The sequence below is a fragment of the Cotesia typhae genome, unplaced genomic scaffold (assembly GCF_013202065.1).
Source record: "Cotesia typhae breed Kobodo isofemale line unplaced genomic scaffold, CoteBio_Ctyphae contig_5, whole genome shotgun sequence".
In the NCBI taxonomy this organism is placed as follows: domain Eukaryota; kingdom Metazoa; phylum Arthropoda; class Insecta; order Hymenoptera; family Braconidae; genus Cotesia; species Cotesia typhae.
The window spans coordinates 7,385,521-7,409,674 of record NW_027423757.1 but is presented as its reverse complement, the minus strand read 5'-3'; the positions used below and the strand labels follow the sequence as shown (position 1 = coordinate 7,409,674).

General features: G+C 32.4%; 2 protein-coding genes across 3 annotated transcripts in view; both read left to right on the top strand.

Moving 5' to 3' along the window:
- The window catches only part of LOC141530456 (von Hippel-Lindau tumor suppressor homolog), a 30,113-nt gene extending 14,597 nt beyond the window's left edge, over positions 1-15,516 (top strand). The window contains exons 2-3 of the mRNA XM_074247551.1: positions 14,397-14,825; positions 15,112-15,516. Coding sequence (XP_074103652.1) covers positions 14,608-14,825; positions 15,112-15,379 — 486 coding nt within the window. The 5' untranslated portion in view covers positions 14,397-14,607 and the 3' untranslated portion in view covers positions 15,380-15,516. The remainder of the gene's footprint in view (positions 1-14,396; positions 14,826-15,111) is intronic.
- The window catches only part of Ph4alphaefb (prolyl 4-hydroxylase subunit alpha-1), a 103,449-nt gene continuing 94,694 nt past the window's right edge, over positions 15,400-24,154 (top strand). Inside the window, exon 1 of one of the 2 annotated variants that reach the window (XM_074247550.1) lies at positions 15,400-15,557. The gene's annotated coding sequence lies outside the window, so the exon portion shown is untranslated. The remainder of the gene's footprint in view (positions 15,558-24,154) is intronic. The other variant, XM_074247548.1, reaches the window with a different exon arrangement.

The following is a 24,154-nucleotide window of genomic DNA, read 5'->3' as shown; positions in this document are numbered from 1 at the left end:
CATCAAAACTTGTCCCAATATTTTTTTAATTTTTATTCATCCCCGTAGGAATTTGCAAACAATGATAATAATTGAAGCAACAAAGCCACAAAATTTATTTATTCTACGCAGAGAATATTGTTCGGCCGGAATTAATATACAAAAAAAGGAGTTGTTTTTTTTTTATTTCTAATATTTTTCCCAGGTTGTGCGGAGAATAATTTAAAACCTCACCCTAGAATTTATTTTTATTTTCTCCCAACCGAGTGATTCTTTTTGGTTGCATTGTATTGGGGAAAACTTGTCGGTGGTAAATTAGCACGTTTGCATCACCAGGAACATGGGAATGTCGACTAGACCAGAGGGCAAGGTTGAGAGTTGAGAGGGTATTCGAACTACTACCCCAACCAGCATCCAGTCAGCCAACCAGCCAACCAACCATCCAGGCATCCTCCACAAAACCTCACCCTTTACCCTGGTACTCGCAACTCCGCTTGGTTGTCGTCGATGCTTCGTTATGTGAGCCAGCTTTGTTATTAGCCTGTTCACCCATTCCTTGTCGTCTCGACTCCGCTCTACCCGAAGAAATAAAACGAGTAACTGGTATCGACAGCTACTCGCCGGTGCTCTTTTCTCTTTACTTTTTTCAGCTCTCTGCTCTCTGTTCTCTGCTCTGCTACTGAAATTTCTCTACGTGTTCTTATACGTATGAGCAAAAAAATGTACACTTTGTAAGCGTAAGGTATATTTATTTATTTATTAGCTCCAGTACAGCGAAACCTACCAATACACCTGCAATAAAGTACTGCCGTCAATGTAGCCTGTAGAAAAATAACAGTGAAATGACTGAGTTGTATAATTTTCAATAGCGACAGCCGACAAATCGAAAACACTGACGTCTCTTATAAATTATTCGTTTATGAAAAAAAGAATTCCCTTTCTTCATTTAAAATACCGCTTTCAAAGGATTATTTTCTTTAATAACAGACTTTAAGTTGTTAAAAAGATGTTACCTCACCAAGAAAATATATTCAATTTCTCCGGGCAATAAAACAAACGTTTCAAAACCACTAAAATTGGCCATTAAATATATTACGCTGTTAGAAATCGCCTTTCATGTTTTTAAATTATCATTCACATATCGACGTTTCGTTTAAGAAAAAAATGAAATTTAACGCTTGGTTTAATTACTCGTCCAGAAATAATCGAGTGAAGGATATAGCGATAGTATTATACACACATTCTTTACAGCGATACGACGTGAACGTTTATTTAATAAGCATCAACTTTGATGTTAATTAAACGCTCTTTGATGTAACGAAAGATTTAAAACTAATTTCTAGCTATAGAATAAATATTGGTATGAGGGAGGGTTTATTTTTTAGATTTAATATTGTATGGTACCTACGCTTACGTTAAGTAATAAAGTACCCAGATTTAAGTCTACGTAAAGCAATTAGACTTCAATTATTGGCTAATCTTGGATAATCCATTTAGGGCAGGGACGCTTCAAGTCGAGATAGAGAGATGAGATTGTCTGAGCACTTTAATCGAGGCAGCTCAATACTACGGTTATTCCTACAAGCTTAAAGGACATTCATTTACCAAACGATAATTCTATAAGCATTTATCTTTAATATATACCCTTATAATAACCTGTCTATATTCTGCTGAGGGCTGTACTTGATGCAATATTAATATTAATATGTTACAGATACCGATTAGAGGTTAGACTCGTTTGAAACCAGAAAATAACTAGTACAGGATAATTATTTTTTTCTTATTTTCCTTATAAAGGAATTTTAAGATTTTTTAATATAAACTTTTTATGTAAAATTCAAATGATTGTTTTTTTGACTAGTGATGATAGTTTAAAAAAGAGTTAAAAAAAAATTTTGGAAAATCTTTTAAAGTATACCGTCAAATATATATTTATAATACTGACGCGACAATCTTAAATTAACTTCAAATACCATTTTCTTATCGTAAATTAATTATTTGTTTCCGGCGGATAAATAATTGAAGTCAAATAATAATTTGATCAATGTAAACTGTCGTATTTAGTCGCAGCAAACATAATTACCCGTTGTGCAAAGATATTTGTGAAATCAAATTGGTTTATCTGAATCAAATATTTTATTTTTACCGTTAAAAGAAAATTTCAGAGTAAACATTACTGTCTTCTACTGTTTTAGATAATATAGGTCACGTTAGAGTATTCTTTTGTTTTCAAATATCGTTCTACAATAAAGCTCGATTAAAAGTTGACTTTTCACAAAAAAGTGAAGATAATTATTGAAGAATGTAAATATTTGATTAGCAAAATGAAGCTCACTCGTTAAATTTGCCGTATAAAATAGCCCGCCGCGGTGAATAATGTACCACTACTAGTCAAGGCTAAAAAGAAAAATTAGTAAAAATATAAATATTAGCTCCAAAACGATCTACAGATCAATTAAAATTAATTGAGTTACAGAGAAGCGGGTTTGGTGGTTTCCCACATAGATGTGTTCTATTTCCTCTTCATACTCCTGTATACCATATAGTATACAGTACACACTGAGAAGACCAGTATGCTTCCCATACCAAACAACCACTGTCACCGTTACCATCATTGTGGTAACCAGTGTACAAACAAGAGTACTCCAATCTACAGACTAGCGTCTAGTGTTGAGTCTAGAGTCTATTCTATAGCCTATCTTCTACATAACAGTCTAAAGTTGCATAAAAGGGAAAGGGTTGTACGAGCATAGTGGTCCTATCAGTTCTCTATCAAAACTCTGTATTACAAAGCTGTGAAAGCAAACCTGCCGAAGGATAAACTCCGTTAAATCTATTACATCTCCATCTTCCATTTACACTTTAATTGGCACACCAATTAGTATTCATATCAATTTCAAGCGATTTTGGTTAGTTATTAAAACATACTTCGCTCAATTTACAAATTATCTTACAAAATCATTACAAAGAATCATTTAGAAAAAGATAATTTTGTTTTAGTTTTTTCGTTTATGTAGAATTTATTTTTATTTTTATTACATTTTTCATTTTTTTAACCCATTATTTTAATAAACACGCAAAAATAAATCACAGGGATTTGAATATAACTCTTGTGTTCGTGAATCGGCGTTAATTTATTTCGTAATTCCATTTGAGTTTTACATATTAACACTGTCCATTTTTAATGTATGTCTGCGCTCTACATGATTATAAATCAACAAAATAATTAATCTGGAAGCGGGAAGTTGTCGGTGATGGATATTTTTACGTTTATAATAATATCTGTGATTATGCTATTACAGAACAGAGGGAGCGAATTTTGTAAAATATCAATATATATATATATATATAGATGGTGTAGAAGAGAGTGAGAGTTTGGAGGTGAATTTTAGCAAAGGGGGCTTATTTTGTAGATGTGAATTATTAGATCCATTTAATTACGTTGGAAATCTCTAGAGTCACCAAAGTGTTGGGTTCATGTGTACAGTATACGGAAACCGCACACTAGCCACTAGAGTGGTGTGTCTCGCTATTGACGACGGCGACGACGAGAATGTCATTAGCGGTGATGTTTGTATACTGAAAGCTCGGAGATTGCGCATTTACCCATTTACCTGTACACACTTATTCAGTACACCTCATTTTCACAAAATACCCCAGCTTTAGTCCGTAAAGTTTAATTCAGGATCTTAATTAACAAAGTTACAACGTAATTGTTACCAAGTAATTGATTGTTTATTACTTAATATATAATATGATAGAACATAAATTTAATAAACACATATAATAACATTTAGGGAATGATGAAAAAAATTTTTTTGTTAAAAAATTTGTATTCCCTTAATAATTGAAATTAAAAAACTCAATGTTTGTTTTAATTTTTCGAGTTATTCTCAACATTCATTCAACATTCATCGAATTGGTGTTTGCACGTAAAAGTTATTCACATATTTCAATAAAACAAACAATTGAGGTAAATTAAAATCAAAATCAAATTCCGAGTTAAAATAGTATGAATACTCGCCTCTCAACAATCACAGAAAAGAATTCCTTTAAAGTTTCCCTCATCGAAACTCAATTTGTTTGCTGGTTAAAATTTTCAAACATTTATTTAATATCATTTCCTCGTTCATTATCATTATCGGTAAATACATTCATTAAAATCCAAGATTATATTCGCATTAAAATGACTATCAACGCGAAAAAAAAAAAAAAAAACTTTTTAATTATCAAAATCACCTCAAAAAATAAAATGATTTACGAGAAAACTTGTAGGACGGAAATAAAGTTTCCTATAAAAAAAATAAACATAGCAGTTAGTCCATATAATTACCTCAAAACTGGTACACGTTTTTTGTTTTAAATAATCCCTTTCCTGAGACAGCGAGTCACATTACACGAAAAGTTGTGGCTAAAGATTGTAGAAGCAGTGATGACATTGGAATACGCATTAAGTTGAGCCAGAGCTAAACGTGGAAAAGTTGCCGGAGGCTCGAAGCCTGGACGATCCTTTCTGAGGAAAACAAAATGAAGATGCTCCAGCAGGATCACAAGTAGGACGGACTGATAGAATAGAATAAGAAGTATGAAATGAATTAGGAGCAGAACGAGTTTTAAAGCAAGTTTAACAGAGCTGGAGTTGGAACTGAAGTTAAAGCTATACCCAGAGTCAACTAGTGTGATGAGGAGTCCAGTAGACTAGAGAAGAGTATTCTATGGCTTTGTTGTGGATTAACTTGGAATCCTTCTCTTATTCGTTGTTCTCGTTCTTACCTTTCTTCATCTCGAGTATTTCTGGAGCCCACAATGTTCAACATCTAGCCTGAGGCGTTTTGACTACTATCTGTCGACTAGTTCTTTGTCCTACTTGGTCCACATCCGTCCCTTTCTCTATTTACTTGTGTACACGTCCATATTATGGTCCTATCTCCTTTTCTCGTCCTTGTCTCTTCAGCAGAGAAGTTGGTTGGTACGTTTGCACGGCAGTCTGAGAAGGGTCGCCGTTTTGCTGGGCAAGCGACTTTAACTTGACAGACAGGCGTGTGTACACACACGACTGTCGACTACTGTCTGGACGGTTGCTAACAGAAACACACGTGAGATCTGTAGTTGGTTGTAATGTGCCTCACGTTAGGGGAATTATTTCAACAGATTTAATGTTGTCTGGGAGGTTATTTTCCGACAAGAACCACTTAAAGTTGCCTCAAGTCATTATTAAAGCTCATTAATCACTACTAAGAGATTCTCTGGTGGCTGTGTCTGTGTATTTTAAATAATGTTTAGTTTCTATTTAGCAAACTGTCAGCTTTGCTGTTTAATATCTTGGTTGGAGGCGTGCTCCCAGAACGGTAGTGAGAGTAGGATAATATCATGTTATAAAAGTTTGTCCTTTCTGTTCATGTTCACTTGAACGACTATAATCCCCTTTTAAACTCGAGTAAGGCAGCCTCTACTCTGCTCTGCTTGCTTGGCTCGTTGGTAGGAAACGTTTGCTGGCTGAGGCGGAAGCTAAGTTCACAGACCAATTAGAGAACATAAAGTGTGAGACGAAGTGTAAGTTAGAACTAACGACGGACGAACAGAAAACTTTTTCCAAAGTCCATCAACGAGGATCTCCAGTTGATACGTGCTGATTTAAAAGTTGTCTATATATTTCCCGTAGATCTTTCCTTGGCTTTTATACCCGACAGATTTCGTTGTTTTTTTTTTTCTTTATTGTACAGAGTGTAGTACACTGATAGTGGATTCAGACTTTGTTCGGAGAAGTAAAAAACTGTAACTAAACTTTCTAATACAGAGCTTTCTTGCAATAACAAACAATGAGTTTTCCAAAAAAAAAAAAAAACTTGCTCCTTTGTATTTGCAATTAGTTATAGAGTTTTAGCTTGCTGATCAGTAATCTTTAGTCTCATCTCAAAGCTTAAATTATGTAGAGCTTTATTGGTTTGCTTTTGAATCCACATTGATCAATAGTTTCGTTGTGTTATTTCTATTTCGGTTTCTGCTCGGTTTCATTCCGGTGGAATTCCTTTTGTAAAGTTTTTCCTAGAGAAGTTGTATAAAATGTCGTTCGATGAATCTGCTATGACAGAGAATACAAAGAGGTGTGTATTTTATAGGTACGAGTATTGAGGTAATTTTTAGCAGTGTCTCTGTTCAGCAGAGACGGAAGCAAAAGACCACCTGGAGCGAACCCGGATGAGTCTAGTAGTAAAGGGATGGGTTTGACAGACGGCCGAGAACTGAAGGTACTCCTACGGCGACACCATCGAGACATAACATGGATATATAAACGTATCATCATCGTGGTAGTCGTCGTCGTCAGAAACCGAGGTAATTTTCCTTCAGGCCACCCGCTGTGTAAGCTCGGATCACTTGATTCAAGTCAACTGCTTTACTTCGATCAAGACTGGATCAGCTCGTTTATATTATATACATTGATATTCCAAAGGCTTTATAAATACTCAGTATACTGTGTACCTGCATTGATTAGTTCCGAATTCAATATTGTTGCTGTACTATACACATAATACAGATTTATATATTAAATGAATCCTCAAAGAGTATTTTTTGTCTATTGAAAAATAACTTTATATTAAATTGAAATTTTTTGTCGTAAAAATAATATTTTTTATATTATATTGAACATTCATTTAATTACGTAAATATCTTCAAAGACAGTTGACGGGTTTCTTTTCAAATTTAATTAATTTTGTACAACTTCACTTTATTTTCTGCTAACTTGAAATTTTTGTCATATTTATTATATTATATTATATTATGTAGTGGATCAAGTAAAACTTTGTGCATTATATAGTATATCATATTTATTAATATTAAACGAATTTATCATATAAACATGAAACGAATAAACTTTTAAAATAAACAATACCGAAACTCAACTCCTATATAAACAGTAGTAAACATAATCAAAATCAGAATTTGACTTCGAAAACCACTTTAACCCAAGTTTTAATTAACAATTTATCTAGATCTACTATGTACAAATATTCTCAAAGAGAATTTCCAATCGTCAACTCAAACCGTGAAAATTGATTTAACTTTCCCCTCCCCCTTCCCCTGTCATTCTCTTCCTCTCAATATATCTCTGTATTTCTGTATATTTGTATCTATTATATATCCGTCTTGAAACTCAACCCAGATTCAAAGACAGATTCGCTTTGAAATATATTATTTTATACACAAAACAGGACTCGTAGATCTCGATCGAAGGTAGTAAATAAATCTCAAAGCAGTGGTGAATGTCGATGAATAATTCATAGATTTGTCTCGTGACAAAAGCCCATCGTACTAACAGACTCGCATTAGTCTGGTCATAGTATCTGACCAATAAAATCAACCCTTCTTTTGCCTCTTTTGTCTTACAATTTTATTTCAGTCATTAATTCCCTGAATTCAATTTATTCAAGTATTCAGTCAGTTGGGATTAAATCTTGACATCTACGTAGTCGTCTACGTAGACGGTTTAAAATTTGACTTATTCCGTAAAAGCCGATTTAGACCGAGAGTTAACTTGTCATTAATGCGACTCAAAGCAGCCCGGTCATGTGGTTTAATTTGGTAAAGTGAGGGCACTGATGACAACTTTACAATCGTAACCGCAGGATCTTTGAGGAAAATAGACATCGAAGATACCTGAACCATTATAATCAAAAGCTTAATCACTCTTTACTGGGATGAGTGAGTACCTCAGTACAACCATACTTAAGCTGAATCAAACCAGCATTTCCTCGTCATTAACTATCATCTGTATTTAAATTGGTGGTACTTACTCAAACGAATACCAATCTATGCTAGTAGCCACAACCATACCACCACTAACCACTTTTGATGATATTATAAAGCACTGCTATTCTATTTTAGTTGCAAATATTCACCCTCTTCATCTAACTGCTTCAGGCTTAAGTCCAAAGACGGCCAAAGGAGACGGACAAAAAGAAGCTAATAGCATGCAAATACTGCGCCACATGCATAAAGCTCCACTAATACCCCATCTCTATGTATATGTAGATAATATAGTCTCATGCTTCTCTTCTTATTCTTCTTCTTCTATCGCTTCTTCTCCTCTTTTGACCAAGTACACCAGCTTTGCATTAGCCTACCGATTTGGAAGCACTGTAGCGACGCGTTACGAGATGCAATCATCTCTTTTTGCCTACGGCATACTTGGACATCCTCATTTCTTCTCGAAGACTATACCCACTGACATCTGGAGGTAGGTATATCTGTTAGAGTCTACCCCGAAGATCCAAGGGTTTCTCTCGAGGGAATCCTTTCTATTGTCTCTATTCAGTTGCCAAGTGCTTCAAGTATTTTCCAATTTTCTGATACAATTTTTTGTCAGATGTCTTTCTTTTTATTTTATCTTCGTACTTCCAGCCACCTGATTTACGTTTTATTGAATGTCTCAACGCTTTCAACGCTTCGCTTCAGACGCATTAAGTTCGAGCTTTTAAAGAAGACTTTTTTCGGAAGTCTTAATGCACCACTTAATTTTTAATAACCTATTATCCCCGATACCGATGGCCAGCTCTAATTGAAATAATGTCAGTAAGATTAAAATAATTAATATAAAGAATCTGTAACATTGGAGCAATTAAGATAATTATTGTCATTTTCTTTGTTCTGAGTTCTTTATTGTCTTGCTATCTCTTATCTTTTGTCTGATGCATTTTTACCGTTTCCCGGCGAAACGGCTTTACGGAGTGTATTTAATGAACCTCAGCTCGAGTCCGAGAGCCCGGGGGATAAATCAGACTTCGGATGTCCTCAAGTAGGTTTTAAAATTACCTACTCGAGTGTTCATTCATTCTTAAACTTTTTTCGTAGCTAAATTGAGCGAGACTCGTGCAATATAAATGTCGTTAATGGTTGTCCTGACGGTTCTGCTAAAAGTGTCATTTTTTTCGTGTAGAGCGTTTCAGTTTCTTTTATTTCAGCGGTATTCTCACTCTCGCATCACTAAGTAGACTCTTTTCAGCTGGAGGAGTGAATAAATATCCCTGGGGTGTTGTTGGTATGAGTCTCTGAGATAGTTATGGTGAATAAGTATGGCATAGCATTGCATAACTTAGCACTGCACTGAGAAGATGAAGAGACCCTAGTTGGATAGCTAAGTAAGAGTGAAGCACTTGTGTCTGGAAGGATGTTAATTCATTCAGGTGTACTTACTAATAGTAGGTATATATGTATAAATATACACATATATACGCGTTTTCATTTCTCCTGTTTAGTCTTGCACTACGTTACATACTTCTTTGTGCTCTTATGATATTAATATCTATATACAAATATGTACAGATTTGGTTCCCTTGCCAAGGACATGCCACGATTTTATGTGGTAAATTTTGGTGTTATGTATATTGTACATGTTCATGTATATATTATAGTTTTGTCGAGTTTTGTACCGCGTACGAGTGTTGATATCTACTCTTCTCGCTGTTCAAGAGAGTTGGAAGTAAATTTACAGCGTTATGATGTACATACTTTTGCATATAATATAATATGGATAGATGTATGTGTTTATGACGTTAAATTCATCCAAGTTAATTCGTTTTTAGTGACGCCGGGTGATAAATTCGGTGTATAAGTAGACTTTTGTTGAAAATATTTGCTGTGTGCTGGCTGAACTTAATATGAAATAAAAGTATTTTAATTAAATTTTGTTCGTTGAAAATTTTTAATTCTTTATTTATATTTTTTCGCTTACGTTTAATTTGAACTTTTAGCACCACAGAAGGTATAATAAAAAATTAAAAATATGTCAAATTGAACACTCCAAAACATAAAATTTGTTGAAGATTTAGGTGTACTTAACGTTACAATTTTCATTGATAAAAGTTTCAGTGTTTTATGGCATTCTTTAATAATTAATGTTAAATTTATGCTCTGGAAATAAGTCATCTGCTAATGGGTTCACGTTGATACTTAAATTATTACAATAGAACAAAGTAAATTTGGAGTAATACATTCATTATAGGTAAGTGGTTCGGCTGAATAATTCCAAATTTAATCAAGGATCGATGTTATGTCAGGAATAGGTGTACTCGTATAAATTAGAATTTCTAAAACTTTATCATTGGTGGTTTTTATTATTTGACAATACAATTCAATACAAATACAATACAAGTGATAATTGTAAATTACATGAAGTTTTGAGTTAATGGTAGTTAATTAGCAATGAAAATTTCAGGAGTTCATTGAATATTCAAGGTGAAAAACACTTGCATTAAAAAATTCATCACCTATTGAGTTACATTAAACGAATTATATTACGAGAAAGATAACCGCACGTAGCAAAAGTTTCGAACCTTTTGGGACTGCAGTTTCAAACTAACCCTCATGATAGCAACATCGCAGTGAATTAAAGGTATCACTAAACTATTCTGAAACTAAATTCACAAATTACCGGATTAAATTGCGACACGCAAGAATATCTGATATTGGTAGCCAATTTTGTATACATTTTTCAAGCTCCATCGATTTCGATTACTGCATACATATTTGTTTAAATTGTCTGCTTTTATATTATTACTATAGTTTTGATTTGATGGTTTCGATACTGAGTCGTCTCTGAATTCTTTAGTAAAAAAAAAAAAGTGTTTGTTTTATTTTATATAAAATTTATATTCATTGTTGATAATAAAAGAAGATTTAAATTGCATAGCGAGTAAGATTGAATCGAAATAATGAGAGCGAACGAAACGAGGATGCAAGAACGAGAAAATATAAAAGTATAATTCAACTAACGGAAATGAAAAATATCAGCAAGAATGGACCATGAATACTATTGTTGTAAATATGATAACCAATTCCGTAAAGAATTAGAATTACACTGTTTAATAATTGAATTTCTATAAAAATTTCATGAAAATTTATTTAATACAATCGTATACTAAGTTAAAAAAAAAAGAAGCTTCAATCTAAATAACAGATAATTAAATTTCTCTTCAATTCATTTATATTGCGGCAAATTAGAAGCGTTAGATAAAGACAATTGATCACAACAAACGGAAATATTTCTTGTGAAATATGTTATTTAACCTCGATTAACTTCTTCTATTGTGATTTGTGTTTGATGAAATATGTGCCAGCGACAATAAACAACGCCTGATTAAAACGGAAGCCATAAAAATTGTTTTACAACTTTAATGAATAAAGTTTACGCTGCGATGTGATGTTATTGTATATTTAAATTATCTACTTCGGATGGAAAAGAAAAGTATACTCGGACTCAGCTACAAGAATAAATAAAGTTAATAAAAAATTAGTGTAATTGTGAATGAGGTTTTATTTTACGATTTGTTTTTTTTTTTGTTTTGTTGGAAAACTTTTTCTTTTAAACGTCACTGTGTTTTGTATACTTGCGTCTATAAAAATTCTCTTGGAAAATCCAATTAACGGAGCGATAATTGAAACTGAGCAGCATGAACAAGTTGGAGTGAGAAGCCACATTATGATGATTACGGATGTTCTCTTATTTCCTTACACTTAAAACTTTAAAAAGAAAAGTTTGTCTATTAATTATCAGATTATTAAATTTGTTTCTCATTCTTTTTCTTGCTCTTCTTGTTCGTGTTCTAATTCTTGCAGATTTGGTTATATAAAAACATTTAATCATCAAATTATCAACGCTAATTGTGCTTTAATATCTTTATTTACGATTCAGTCTTGCTTTGGGGTGTGCTCGTGCACGTAAATAGTTAGTGTCTTTTAAATGAATCACCAGAAAGTAGACGAGAAAATGGTTACGTGTGCAGTTGCCGTATAATTCGTTTCCTCGTAATACGCCCACCACTGAAACGAAGATGCTTCGCAGACCCGTGATTACAGCACGAATTACAGTACAACGCTCTGCTAGAGAGTTCATCCAAGCTTAAGTCGAGAGCGTCAGAAGTAAAGGTGTCGGATGACTTTTGCTAATCTACACGATTTAACACCACCCGAAGAAAGAAATTAATGTAAGAGCATCGATTTTTCCGAAGTCAAATAACAACGCAATAAATTACTAAATAAATCTCAGAGAAATAATATATATTGCCGAAGAAATATCGCTTGGAAAAACAAATATTTATCTCAAATTTAACTATTTTTTATTCGAAATTGTTTTTTTTTTGTTTATAAAATTGCACAATTTATATTGTTTAATAAAATATAATAATATACAGAATACAGTAAAGTATCTCTAAAAATCCCTACACATTATTTAACGTTATTATAAAATTGGTCACATTAAACATTTTTATAACTATCTACAAGTTAATTTTCATTATTCCTGACCTTTTTAGCGGCTATAAAATTTAATACGATATAATAAAAACTGTAATTGGTTTTTTTTTTTTTGCTTTAAGCGCTCAATCTAAAAACCCTAGTATAAATTCGGGCCTTTATAGAACTAGTGGTTACATTTAATAGATCTAACCGCTCCTATATTAGCTCAAATTTCGCTCATAAAAAAACTTAAATATTGCATTGAAAAAAGCAAATTGAAGTTAACAAACAGCTTTAAATTTTTTTTTCCATTTCAATTGTTATCCATTTTTCCATTTCCGAATATCCAATCTCGTTGTATGGAATAAATCTTAACAGATTCAAATAAAGCTTTTTTAGCAGAGCTTAGTTATAAAAATTCCTCCTTGAGCTTTAGATTACAAAATAAATTAGTGATTCATGAGACAAATATACACGCGTTTTAATTACGGCCGTGTATGAAAACGACAAAAGACACAGCAGGGTGGATTTCATATTATTCCGAATAGCTTTTGTTTGTTGTACCACCACCGCAATGATGAAATACCTTATCCGCTTTGCTATTAGCTGTTTGAGCATTTTGCCTCTCTAGCTTTTCTATATTTTACCTTTCTCTCATTTACTGTTAAACACTGTCGGTCTGTTTTCGTCACACCAGTATTAACCGTTATTATTATATGCACTGTGCTGTATACTATATACTATGTACTGGTATAACCAACCCTACTGGTCGGGTCTTTATCCGTATATTTGAGTGTAATTCTAGTAATGAAAACCTCCAGCGCGAGAAATACAACAAGCTAAACTAAACTTTTACCGGAAACTACTGCACAAAACCGCGATTCCACGATTATTGCAATCGCGCCCCGTCACCACCAACACCAACACTCTATGTGCCAGATAGCTATGTACACTATCCATTTCACCAGAGAGGCTTTTAAAAATTCACAGTGTATGAGCCGAGATATACAACACGCTAAAGTTTCCGTAGTCATTGCATGAGAGGGTTAATGTTTTCCTGGTTTTCTATTTTTATTTCAATATTTTTTTAAGCACTTGTTAATCTTACTTAATACGCTACACTAAAAAAAAAAAAAAAAATTGACCCGAAAGGATGTATACATTTAAGGAAAATTATATTTTTAGTCTTGACCACTAGTGCCAAGTTCCTACCCCAAATTTATTACTTTTATCAAAAATAATTTAAAACTAGTTTTTGGTAAGAATAGTCCTCCAACTAATGATAGCCCATTAAATTAAATATAAAAAAAAGTTGGCTAATCAAATCACAATATCATAATTATTTTTAATTTAATTGAATAGTTAGATAATTGTAACTTCATCATATTTTGTAATATTATTTCGTTCATTACTGAGAATAGCACTATCTACATTTATGGATTATTATATTTTACGAAGTTTAAAATTATTTATTCCGAATACCCCTGATTCTATTTATCGACAAATAATTATTTTTGCTTGAACTACTCTTCATTAAATATCCACTTTTGTTCAGAAAATACATAAAAAATTTTTTATTTAAACTCTTACAGTAGGAGTATTGTTTATTAATTATTTTTCTCGTTATATTACGGTAAATAATAATTACATTATTTGGCCGCTATTTTGCCTGATGTAATTCAGTCCTGCCTATTTATTGTTCATTTTCGTGGGACGTCTTTTCACTGCAGAGTTGAGTAGAAAACCAGGGAATGAGAAACAGAAAAATATGAAGCCCAAATAAAAGTACAGTAAAGAAGATTTATGCTTTACAAAAGTCCCTGTGGGCATTCTCACAAAATGACATAACGAAATAATGAAAATAAAAATAAAAATAAATATGTAACTATATAAATAAATAAAAACAAAAAAAAAATTGTAATGGAGTTTTACCGTTTTTTCAACTGTTCTTCTTTTCATAAGCCGATGAAAGCTTAGCTTTCAATATTGGTAATGCTCTCCCTCTTTTAACGCAGAATTTTTGTTTCGCGGCACGCTGCACCCGCAAGAGCACGCATTTTGTGCAAATATAATACATAACATTGTTAAAAATAAAACGATTGTATTTTAGCTCGGGTAAAAATATAAAACTTTTAGTTTTTTTTTTATTTATTTATAAATTTTTTATTCTTTTCAATATGTTTCAGGTAAACTGTTTAGATTCTTGGTATTTATTCAATCCGGTGATTTATCGATGCCATCCAGAGTTCAGAGTCCATAGTTACAGTGTCTATAATAAATATTCGAATGACAACTGCATCCATGTGTTGTTTGCTCTGCTTTTGCAAAAGTAAAAGCAAAAATAAATTAAAAAATAATGTCAACAAATTTCAATCATCTATAATCTAAAGTGGTTAAATGGGTACAAATGAGCCGGAGATACTGAGGTCTATTGAAGATCGACACAAAGCATTTATACGGTTCATCAATACAACATCATATCCGATTGAAGTTCTATGGATTAATTACCACGGACAGGCTGTGCGTTATAGTATCCTGCAGCCTCTGGGTACATTAGATATCAATACATTTGCTACTCACCCATGGATATTTGTCGAACATGAAACAAGGGACAGGTAAATAAATCAAATTAATTTTCCTTAAATTATTATACTGTTACACATAGCAATAAAACAGATATATTTTTCTTGTATGAAAAATACCTCATTTTCCTTTTACGATGAATGAAATGGAAGAAACAAAAAATTTTTATTCATTTTTTATGTTTAAATAACAAATCAATTTGATGACCATAATAAATATAGTGTCTTAAATTATTATTATTTTTGTTTTTTGGCCATAAACCTCGTAGTGTGAGTACTGAGCATTGATATGTATTTTTTTTATTTATTTTTTTTTCAGATTTATAGCTGCGGGTAAGGACGTTTTCTTCCCGCAGCCTTGGTTCACTCGGTACTTAGGTATGTCACGAGATCAGTTGCCTGAACACATTTCAAGGGTTGAAGTTCATATCACACTACCCATCTATTCGCTACGCGATATTTCCCTCAGAGCGATAAAACGACTTTTGCGTCACGACTTACACGCTTTTAGTCTGGATATACCCAAGAGTTTGCAGTGCGAGTTGGCTTCAATGCTACCTAGGAAAGGTACTTCTGGAGATACCTGACACATCAAGTAATATAATCACGTGCTCATTGCGGTTATACACCTCTGTTATTTTAGAGCACTCATATAAATGTATAGAGGATTACATACACGTAACATTTAATCTTCAAACTATTCCTATGTTGTTAATTATTCATGTGGACTAAATAATTTGTCATCTGGCGAGACGATCCAGTTTGGTGAGTCCATAAATACATTTTTATAATTTATATTGCTTCTTATTCATTGATAATACATTGAAGATGGACGTAAATGCATTATTTTTTTATTTTTCGATATTTTTATATGGTGAATAGTATGGACAGGACAAATAGAAAGTTTTTGTATTTGAATTTTCTATATTTTAACGATTTAAAATTATACACATGGAAAAATGAATTTTTTATCAATTTCAAATTTATTCTTCACGGTTTTTCGGGTTTTGAATATTTTTTGCTGGGATGCCTCGAGCCAAGTCATAGTTAATATTTAAAAATTTTTAGAATATTTTTAAAAACAGCAGAAAGCAAACTATATTAATGTCAAGTAGTTTGTAATTCGCCAGACGTTAGTGTCCGAGGATGTCAATTAAATAGTTTTAATATTGAACGATTAGCCAAGTATCAATAGATATTCAGACATGTACATAAATTGGTCTATTTGTCTTGAATAGAAATCAATTTTTTATGATTTCAATTCAAGAAGCTTCTAAACATGAAAATAAAACGACCCTAGGATAGTTTAATAAAAAATGTCTAAATGGATAAATTAAAGTCTTTAAATTCAGTAGCTATTCATAGTACAGGGAGCAAGAAAAAAGTAAATACGTATCGAGTAAATAAATGAAAGGAAAAAGGCAGGAGAACTTTGGCGTTACTTTTAAAAAACTGGTCACGGTAGCTCGATCATTCGCCTGGAGAGTTTCCGAGGCGCGAATCGAATAAAATTCACCAGTCTTGGTCTCGGCCCCGGTCTCACGTCCTCGTCCTTGTCCTCTTCTGTTCTTTACTTCTCATCGCAGCAGTTCTTGTGGCATTCGCCCGGGTTGCTGTCCAGTCACGGACAGCCAGACCCGCGACGCGAATGAGAAATTTCGAATCCACATAACATCAAGTCTGCAGGCGGTTCGTCCATCAAATTCGAGATACGCGTATGTTCATGAGACGAAACTCGACTATTTTCAGCACGTCGATCCCAACAAAACAAACGCCTAAGTATCTGAAGTTGAATAAAATAAAAAACAGCTTCGAGTAGAGAGAGACGTATTCTGCATAATTAAATAAATTTCGCTTGTCTAAGCAAGGTGTTAAATTAAGATATTATGCTGAGTTACAGTTCTGGCGATTGTGTGACTCATTTCTCCATAATAAATTTATGAAGTTAAATGTCGGAATAAATCTTTATGTTTTTTCTTTTCTATCTTTATTTTTTTTTAATTTTGCTTTGTTTTGTAAAATTTATATTTATTTTAACTAATGGATACCTTTATCTTCTCATGCCTGTCAAAAATTAAAAGTATGATTAAATACTTAAAGTTCTTTTCAAGTTTTATTCTCAAACATTTCATTCATAAAACTTTTTTTTACTGAGAATTCTTTTCTCCAAGATATTCCTCGAATTTTTCATAAGCGAAAATAATTTTATCTAATTACCAATAATAATTTAACTTTACAACGTAACATTTGTGTCGGAATATAAATATTCTTCGTAGTAAACATTGCTTGAAAAATTTTCTAGCAGTTATTTCAACTATTTTTTATCGCCCAAGTGTTTCAGCTCCCTGAAATACGGCAGCGAAAAAAGCATAAGATAAAAATTTCAAAAAGAGGTTACCAGGAATAAAAAAAAAACTATGAATACGTATGTGTATGTATGTAAATATGTGTACGTTGTATATATGTATAGTACACAAGTTGTATATATTTTAGACAACATTCTCGACGTACTTGCAGGAGCTTGGCGACGTACGCTCGGGAATTTGAGAAATTGAGAATAATGTAGTTTGCGACTTGTTCACGCGAATCTCAACTCAATGAAGTAGATACATGTGTGCTACTCACGAAAACAGTCAAATACTAATGTGAAAAAGTGAATTCATTCTAGCGTACATCTAGACACTCTCGTTTCTCTCTGCAAACATTATACAAGAGGAATTTTGATAATAAACTTTCAATAAATTTTCCTCACTGCGATAATTAACTTGCCATTTTTGCACTAAATTTTTTTTTTTTAATTTCATTTCATTCCGTTTATTATTTTCTGTCTTTTTAAGAACAAAAAAACGGATTTATCTGCTTGCGAAACTAATAAATCTAATTATTTAAAATATTATACGACCAAACTTAGCGGTTTTTATTTATAGTTGGTGTATTTCATAACAATGAATCCAATCAGAATTAATTTGTCAGTTATTCAGTGATGGGATTGATAATTTATCCACGAATAGGAGATTGGTTATTGGCCAATGATTCTGTACATTTATATTTTACTTGGTTGTCTATAGTAGACAACTAGTAAAGTTGACTATTAAACTACTAGTCTAGTAGTAGTAGTAGTAGTAGTAGTAGTAGTAACAGTAGGAGTAGTAGTAGTATAGCATCAGTGTATTAAAAATGAATTCCCCGTATTGCGATGGATATACTCATGTTAAATGCGCGCTGCTATAAAAGATCCAATGCATTATTAACAGCGCACGTTAAACAATAATGTGTCTCGTAAATATCATGCATGATCCTCCAGTAGAGGTATAAAGTTCTGGTTCCATCCTGGTTATGACCTTTTAAGTAATATTTACATTCTGAAACGAGTCTTACGTAATATTTATCTTGTCATCATCGCATCGATGATATTTTCACTCACGGTCAATTTTCTAAATAAAAGGTTAGACATTATACAGAATACATGTTTGACCTTATGCAAAAATTTCTCTTATATTAAAAAAATAACTAATAATAATAATAATTTATAAAATGATTATTTTACCGATTTATATGGTCTTTACATTAATTATTATCAAGTTCAAGCACAATTTCTATGTAGACAATTTAATTTTTTGTTCTTTATATAGCTTCATAATTTCAATACATATGAGGTCAATAAATTGTTAATATATAAAAATTTTAGAAAATTATTAAGCTGTACATTTCAATTTCTGTTTGAAAATTAAAAACTTTTGAATAATAATAATAATATTAATTATAATTTATACGAGACTGCATTGAGTAATAATACGGAATTAGAGTAGTCTAATTGCCTAACTTTTAAAAATGTAATTAAATGTCGGCAAGTTATTCTTATCAGAGTGTAGTCAGATGGTAGATAACAAAAACTAGGATTGAAAATTCAACTTTTTATTTTATCATTCTCTAGTACAGTGCACCAAGAACAGCATAAAAGCGAGCGACAACTGAGCTAAATTCAGCGAGCGTGAAAATTAAACAGTCCAGTACTGCGGCGATGCATCCTCTGCTTAACGAGTAGAATGTGAATGGAGTTTTCGGTTGTTGGGCCTGTATTTGTAGTTGAACTTGTTGTTGTGGACTTCTGAGAGAATTCTAAGGTGGCAAGAAGGCGCGACAGAGCTGCAGAAATCAGACAGTGTATAGATAGAGCAGAGTAGAGACGGATAAAGAGGATGAGAAAATCTAATTAGAGGATACCGAGTAGTCAGTAGTCAGTAGTCAGTGGATTCCGTAGGTGTCAGAGAAGGCGACGGGACTTTACGAAGGCTATTCCTTATCTCAGAACTATCTCTGTCAATCGATAATTAGGAATTATCCGATGGAGTTAAGATCACCCGGATAGCTGAGAAAAGTAACCCGGGTATTGCTCCCTCTTTTTACATTACTTTGAAATTCTTACTTTTAAATGTTGATTAATTTAATTAATGATTTTCCACCAACAAATCAAACTCTTGCTCTAAAAATTTGTAAGAATAAATATTTATTAACATTATCTTGAGTCAAGTGGAAAAATTTTCAAACCAAGAAATTGTTCTTGGTTCAAGAGTTTTTCTCGTGAATCAAAGTAATTTTTTTTTCCATTGTATATTCTCCAAAACTTTGTTTTTTTTTTTTTTTTTTTATTTCAATGCATTTGTCACTTAAACATTTAATTTTCTTGCTCGATTTCCCTCCGGCTTTATCATCCACAAATTGAAAATATATTTCCTTTCTAAAGAATAAAATAACAAATATAATAAAATAAAAATGTTTATGTTGTGGGAGACAAATTGATGACGATTCAAAAGAACATTTTTTAGCTTCACCCATAGTATGTTTTCTTCAGTTTAGTTTCTGGATGGAGTGTGTATTATATACTATAGTTATGAGTTGTGAGCTATGAGTTATGAGTTATGATTTATGATGTCCCGTCGTTGAGGTTTATCGTTTGAGGAAGAGATAAGGGTATTTTTGAAAATACCTACCAGTTTAGAGCGAGCTTTGTGTATCATTAGAGAACAAAGCATTAAGTGCGGACGTAGGAGAGTAAAACGACAACAGAAGCCCAGTTAGTGGGTGGGTGGAGGCCAGATGGGTTTAGTATATACTACAGGTAGTATAGTACGGCGTAGGGCGTATGACGACGGACGTTTTGATCCCGCGGGTCATGAGTCGAGCCGTAAAATCGGTGGAAGGCTGTATAGTACTACACTGCAGAGCAAGAGCCAACTGATGTCCAGTCCAGAGGCGAGAGCATCAACGGTCTTGCCTATATATACTTTGGCAGCGGATACAACCATACAGCAGAGAGAATAGATGCAACGGTAATGGCTAACGGGTAACTGGATGCTAGTTCGAGTGCAGGTACAGAGAGAAAGAGAGAGAGAGAGAGAGAGAGAGAGAGAGAGAGAGAGAGAGGGAGAGTGTTGGATGTATATGTACTCTCTAAACTCTGTACTCTGGACTCTACTCTGGAAAAGCCCTCCACTCGCTTTGGCTCAATATCGTTTATTCGTGGCTGCCTAAACGGCAGGACACGCTATCGGCTCGTAGGATACATTATTCATGCACGATAAAGTATTCCCCCGACGCAGCGTTGAGGGTGAGCCTCGCGCGTTTGGTCAGGAATGAGCATGCATGCTGGTATGTGTTCTCTATATCTAGGCTTATGTGTTATGTATATATTCTCGCTGTTAGAAGACGAGGAAAAACTCGTTTCATATATATATATATGGATCTATGCTCTATGTTGTACGTATGTGTATTTTACGGTATATGCTAAATTGGAGTCGACGGTATCAACCATGTGATATCACGGACGAGCGTGATCAGCAAAATGTTAACGAACCGACAAAGATGCCTGTGAGTTTGTGTGTTTTATAATTGAACGATTGCGTGTTCTGGTTCTCACCGTTAAAGTACTTTTTTTTGTTGCTCCTACACTGACAAAGGAATTGGTTGATTCAAGAAATTTTTAGTCGAAGTATTAATAATATTAATAATTTTTTAAATTTTCATAAGCAAGGAATTATTGTAAAGAAAATTAAAGAAAAAATTGAAATTCGACATTTTAAGAAATTAATGATGCAACTTTTTAGAAATATTTTTTTGGTTAGAATTCATATTATTCTTCCCTATATATAGGATTATTTTTTACGTGAGTCAATGAGTTAAAACTCTTGAATGAAATTTACAATTACACGCAAAAACTTTATTCGTCAATGAATTATTCTGTTGTTATCAAAAACTATATATTCATATAATATTTGTCCTAAAGAATAAAATACATATCTGTTCTTGGATTAAAAGTCACTAATGTTAGTTCAAAATTATGCATACTATGTTCTAAAGTATACCGCGTTGCAAAGTTTTTAATATTTTTCATCTAGAATTCAGCGGGTCGTTAAGAAAATTTGTTGGGGCAAGGATTTGTTTTTAAAGTGGCAATAAATAAATGTAAATAAGAGAATGCAGCTGGGATATAAAACAATAAAGTAATTGCAGATACTTGAAATTGAAATTTTTTCTATAGAAGCTTGAAGACTAAGACGTTAACAGTAACTTTAAATCAAATTCAACTTTTATAATTAAAACTTGTAAAAATACTTTTGTATTGTTGCGTATATATTTTTGCTGAGCAGAATGAAGCACTCTTGATTTAATGGAAACAAAATAAATGACTCTTAACCTCACGACTATTTTTCGATTAAATTTGTCACAGTACAGTGTTAGAAATAAAAAAAAAATAAATAAAATAGAGCACAGTATTCCGCCAAGCTTCTTTCTAAAGCCTTCTCTCTGCTCTGACATTTCTCATAAAGCCCGCAATATTTTCACGAGCTCGTCTAGTGTCGCGTATTTTCCATACCGATATTCCGAAAACTACGCGAATAGGAATTGTGAAGACCAAAATGTTGAATAGTACGTCAAAATAAAAAGAACCGGCTTTGCTCTGCTAAAAATTTTTACAGAGGGAAATAAAAGATAAAGAATCTAAAAATAATAATAGTCTGATGATGACAATAATAATAATAATAGCAGTTGTAATGGTAATAATAAAACAAGACAATATACGTTCGATTCAGATTGCAACGTTATCATTGTCTTTTTGTCCTCATATCGCAGTTTAGTTTTCGCGAAGTTGCATACACTCATCGTCATCGTATGTGTAACTCTCGTGAGTACCATTATTCCGGGTTGCTTTTCGCGCAAAATAAAATTTTTAAAAATAAAACAAAGAATTTAAACTAAAACGACTTGCTCGGACCGAACAACTCTAATAGGATTTCCCATGTCCAAATAATACCTTTACTACTTTTTCAACTTTGTAACTGGACATTTGGGGTGCATATATATTTATTTTTTTTTCTTTGCATATATACTTTTTTCTTCTCTTCTGTTTACTTTGTCACATTTTTTCATATTTTTAAATACGTCTATTTCAAGTTTTGTTTATTAAAAAAGAGTTCTTTAGCTTTGGAGTCGTCTAAAAATAAAATTCTGTCAAATAGTTAGATTTAATACTCCCTATAATCAATAATTTAAATTTTAACGTGAAAATAATTTCTCAATAACTTATATAAAAAAAATAATTAAATGGTTGGTTATTTTAAGGGTTATAAACATCTGTCAGATTATTTTATTTGTCTCGATTTTTCAACATATTATATAAATTTCAACAAAAGTAAAACACCTATTCATTCTTCGCCATGCATTTGAATGGATGGATGGAACTTTGTAGTGTTCATTGACACAGAGAATGCGGTTGCTTTTAGTGACAACTCGGCTTATAACCAAACTCTAAAACTCGACAGGTATTTTCTTGAGCTGAGAAGGAAAATATATAGACGTGTTGGATCTTTACACGTGCAAATTTCATTACTTACATAGTCCTTTTGCGATGTGAAAACACCTCTGGAGCCGGGATGGCTCAAGAGAACAACTATACACAACCCAGGAATAAATCTCTCTTCTGCTAACGAGGTAAAGAGAAGCGCGAGCTGTAAGCCAGAGTAGTATGGTATAGGTATTGCGATGAGACACATCTAGCAACGGTAACACAAGACAGGCCAACAAGTCTTCTCTTCCGACTTGTACTCGGTGTATGACTTTTCGTTTGACTCTCGCGTACAAAGTCAAAGCCCCGTGACACAGACGACGTGTTGGGAACTCACAAGTGAGCCAACATAAACATATATCTGGAAAAAATAAAATGTATATATATATATATATATATATATATATATATATATATATATATATATATATATATATATATATATATATCTTGAAGATAGACGATGATAGAAATTTCTTTTGATCAATACGCTTTTTCACATATTATAAAATATTTTATTATTATTTTACTATATTCAACACTGGATCAGATACATCAGCAATGTTCGAAAGTCTGGAAACTTTCATAATTATACAGAATAGAAATAATAGAGAATTATGTAAACCTGAGAATTTAATAACTGGGGTTGTGAATCGTAAACATCTGCATCATGATTCAATCTCAACAACTTTTATGTTTTATGTACTATTATTATTAAATATATAATAATAATAATAATAATAATAATAATAATAATAATAATAATAATAATAATATGGTTATTATATTATGTTGTTGTGATGAAACACTGTTTGTAAGATCGGTCAGTTTCAAATATATTTTAATAATATTTCAAATTTATTGAAATATTATTAAAATATATCTTCAAATAATGGAAAATTCGAAAATATTGAATAAACACACAATCAAAATGTGTATATTAACTTTGTGGTGAAAAAAAATTAGTATAAAAAAGAAATTTTGTTAATTCAATGAATCGAAAAGTAACTAAGACATTCAGAACTGTAATTGTAATACCAAAACCTCCAAACAGTTTTGATCTTCGCGAAATCCCGGGATACATCTTAGAGACTCGAGAACTGCCAGGAATGTTAGATTTCAGACCTATATCCATTGTAATAGCAAATAGATCCTTCTCTGAGACTCAGGCGGTTTCAGTTTCATAAAATCTCCGGCTACATTTTAGAATTCAGGATCTATTGCATGGGAAACCGACCAACTTCCCGACCATCCCTTTCTATTACTGGTCAATAATGGATTTCTATCAGAAAAAACCAAATTTATTCGGTAGTATCGTTTACATCACGGTTAAATAAAGAAGTAATTACTTTTACAATGAAATACAAAAAAGAAACGAAATTATTTTTCTCAAATTTTAATTTGTTTAATCAAATATCTTGTTTCATTCAATCGCAAAAATTTCAATTTATCAATACTGGATAACTTCTTCTGTATTTCAATGAAAAGACTGAAATTGAAAACTTTTCACATTACTTTC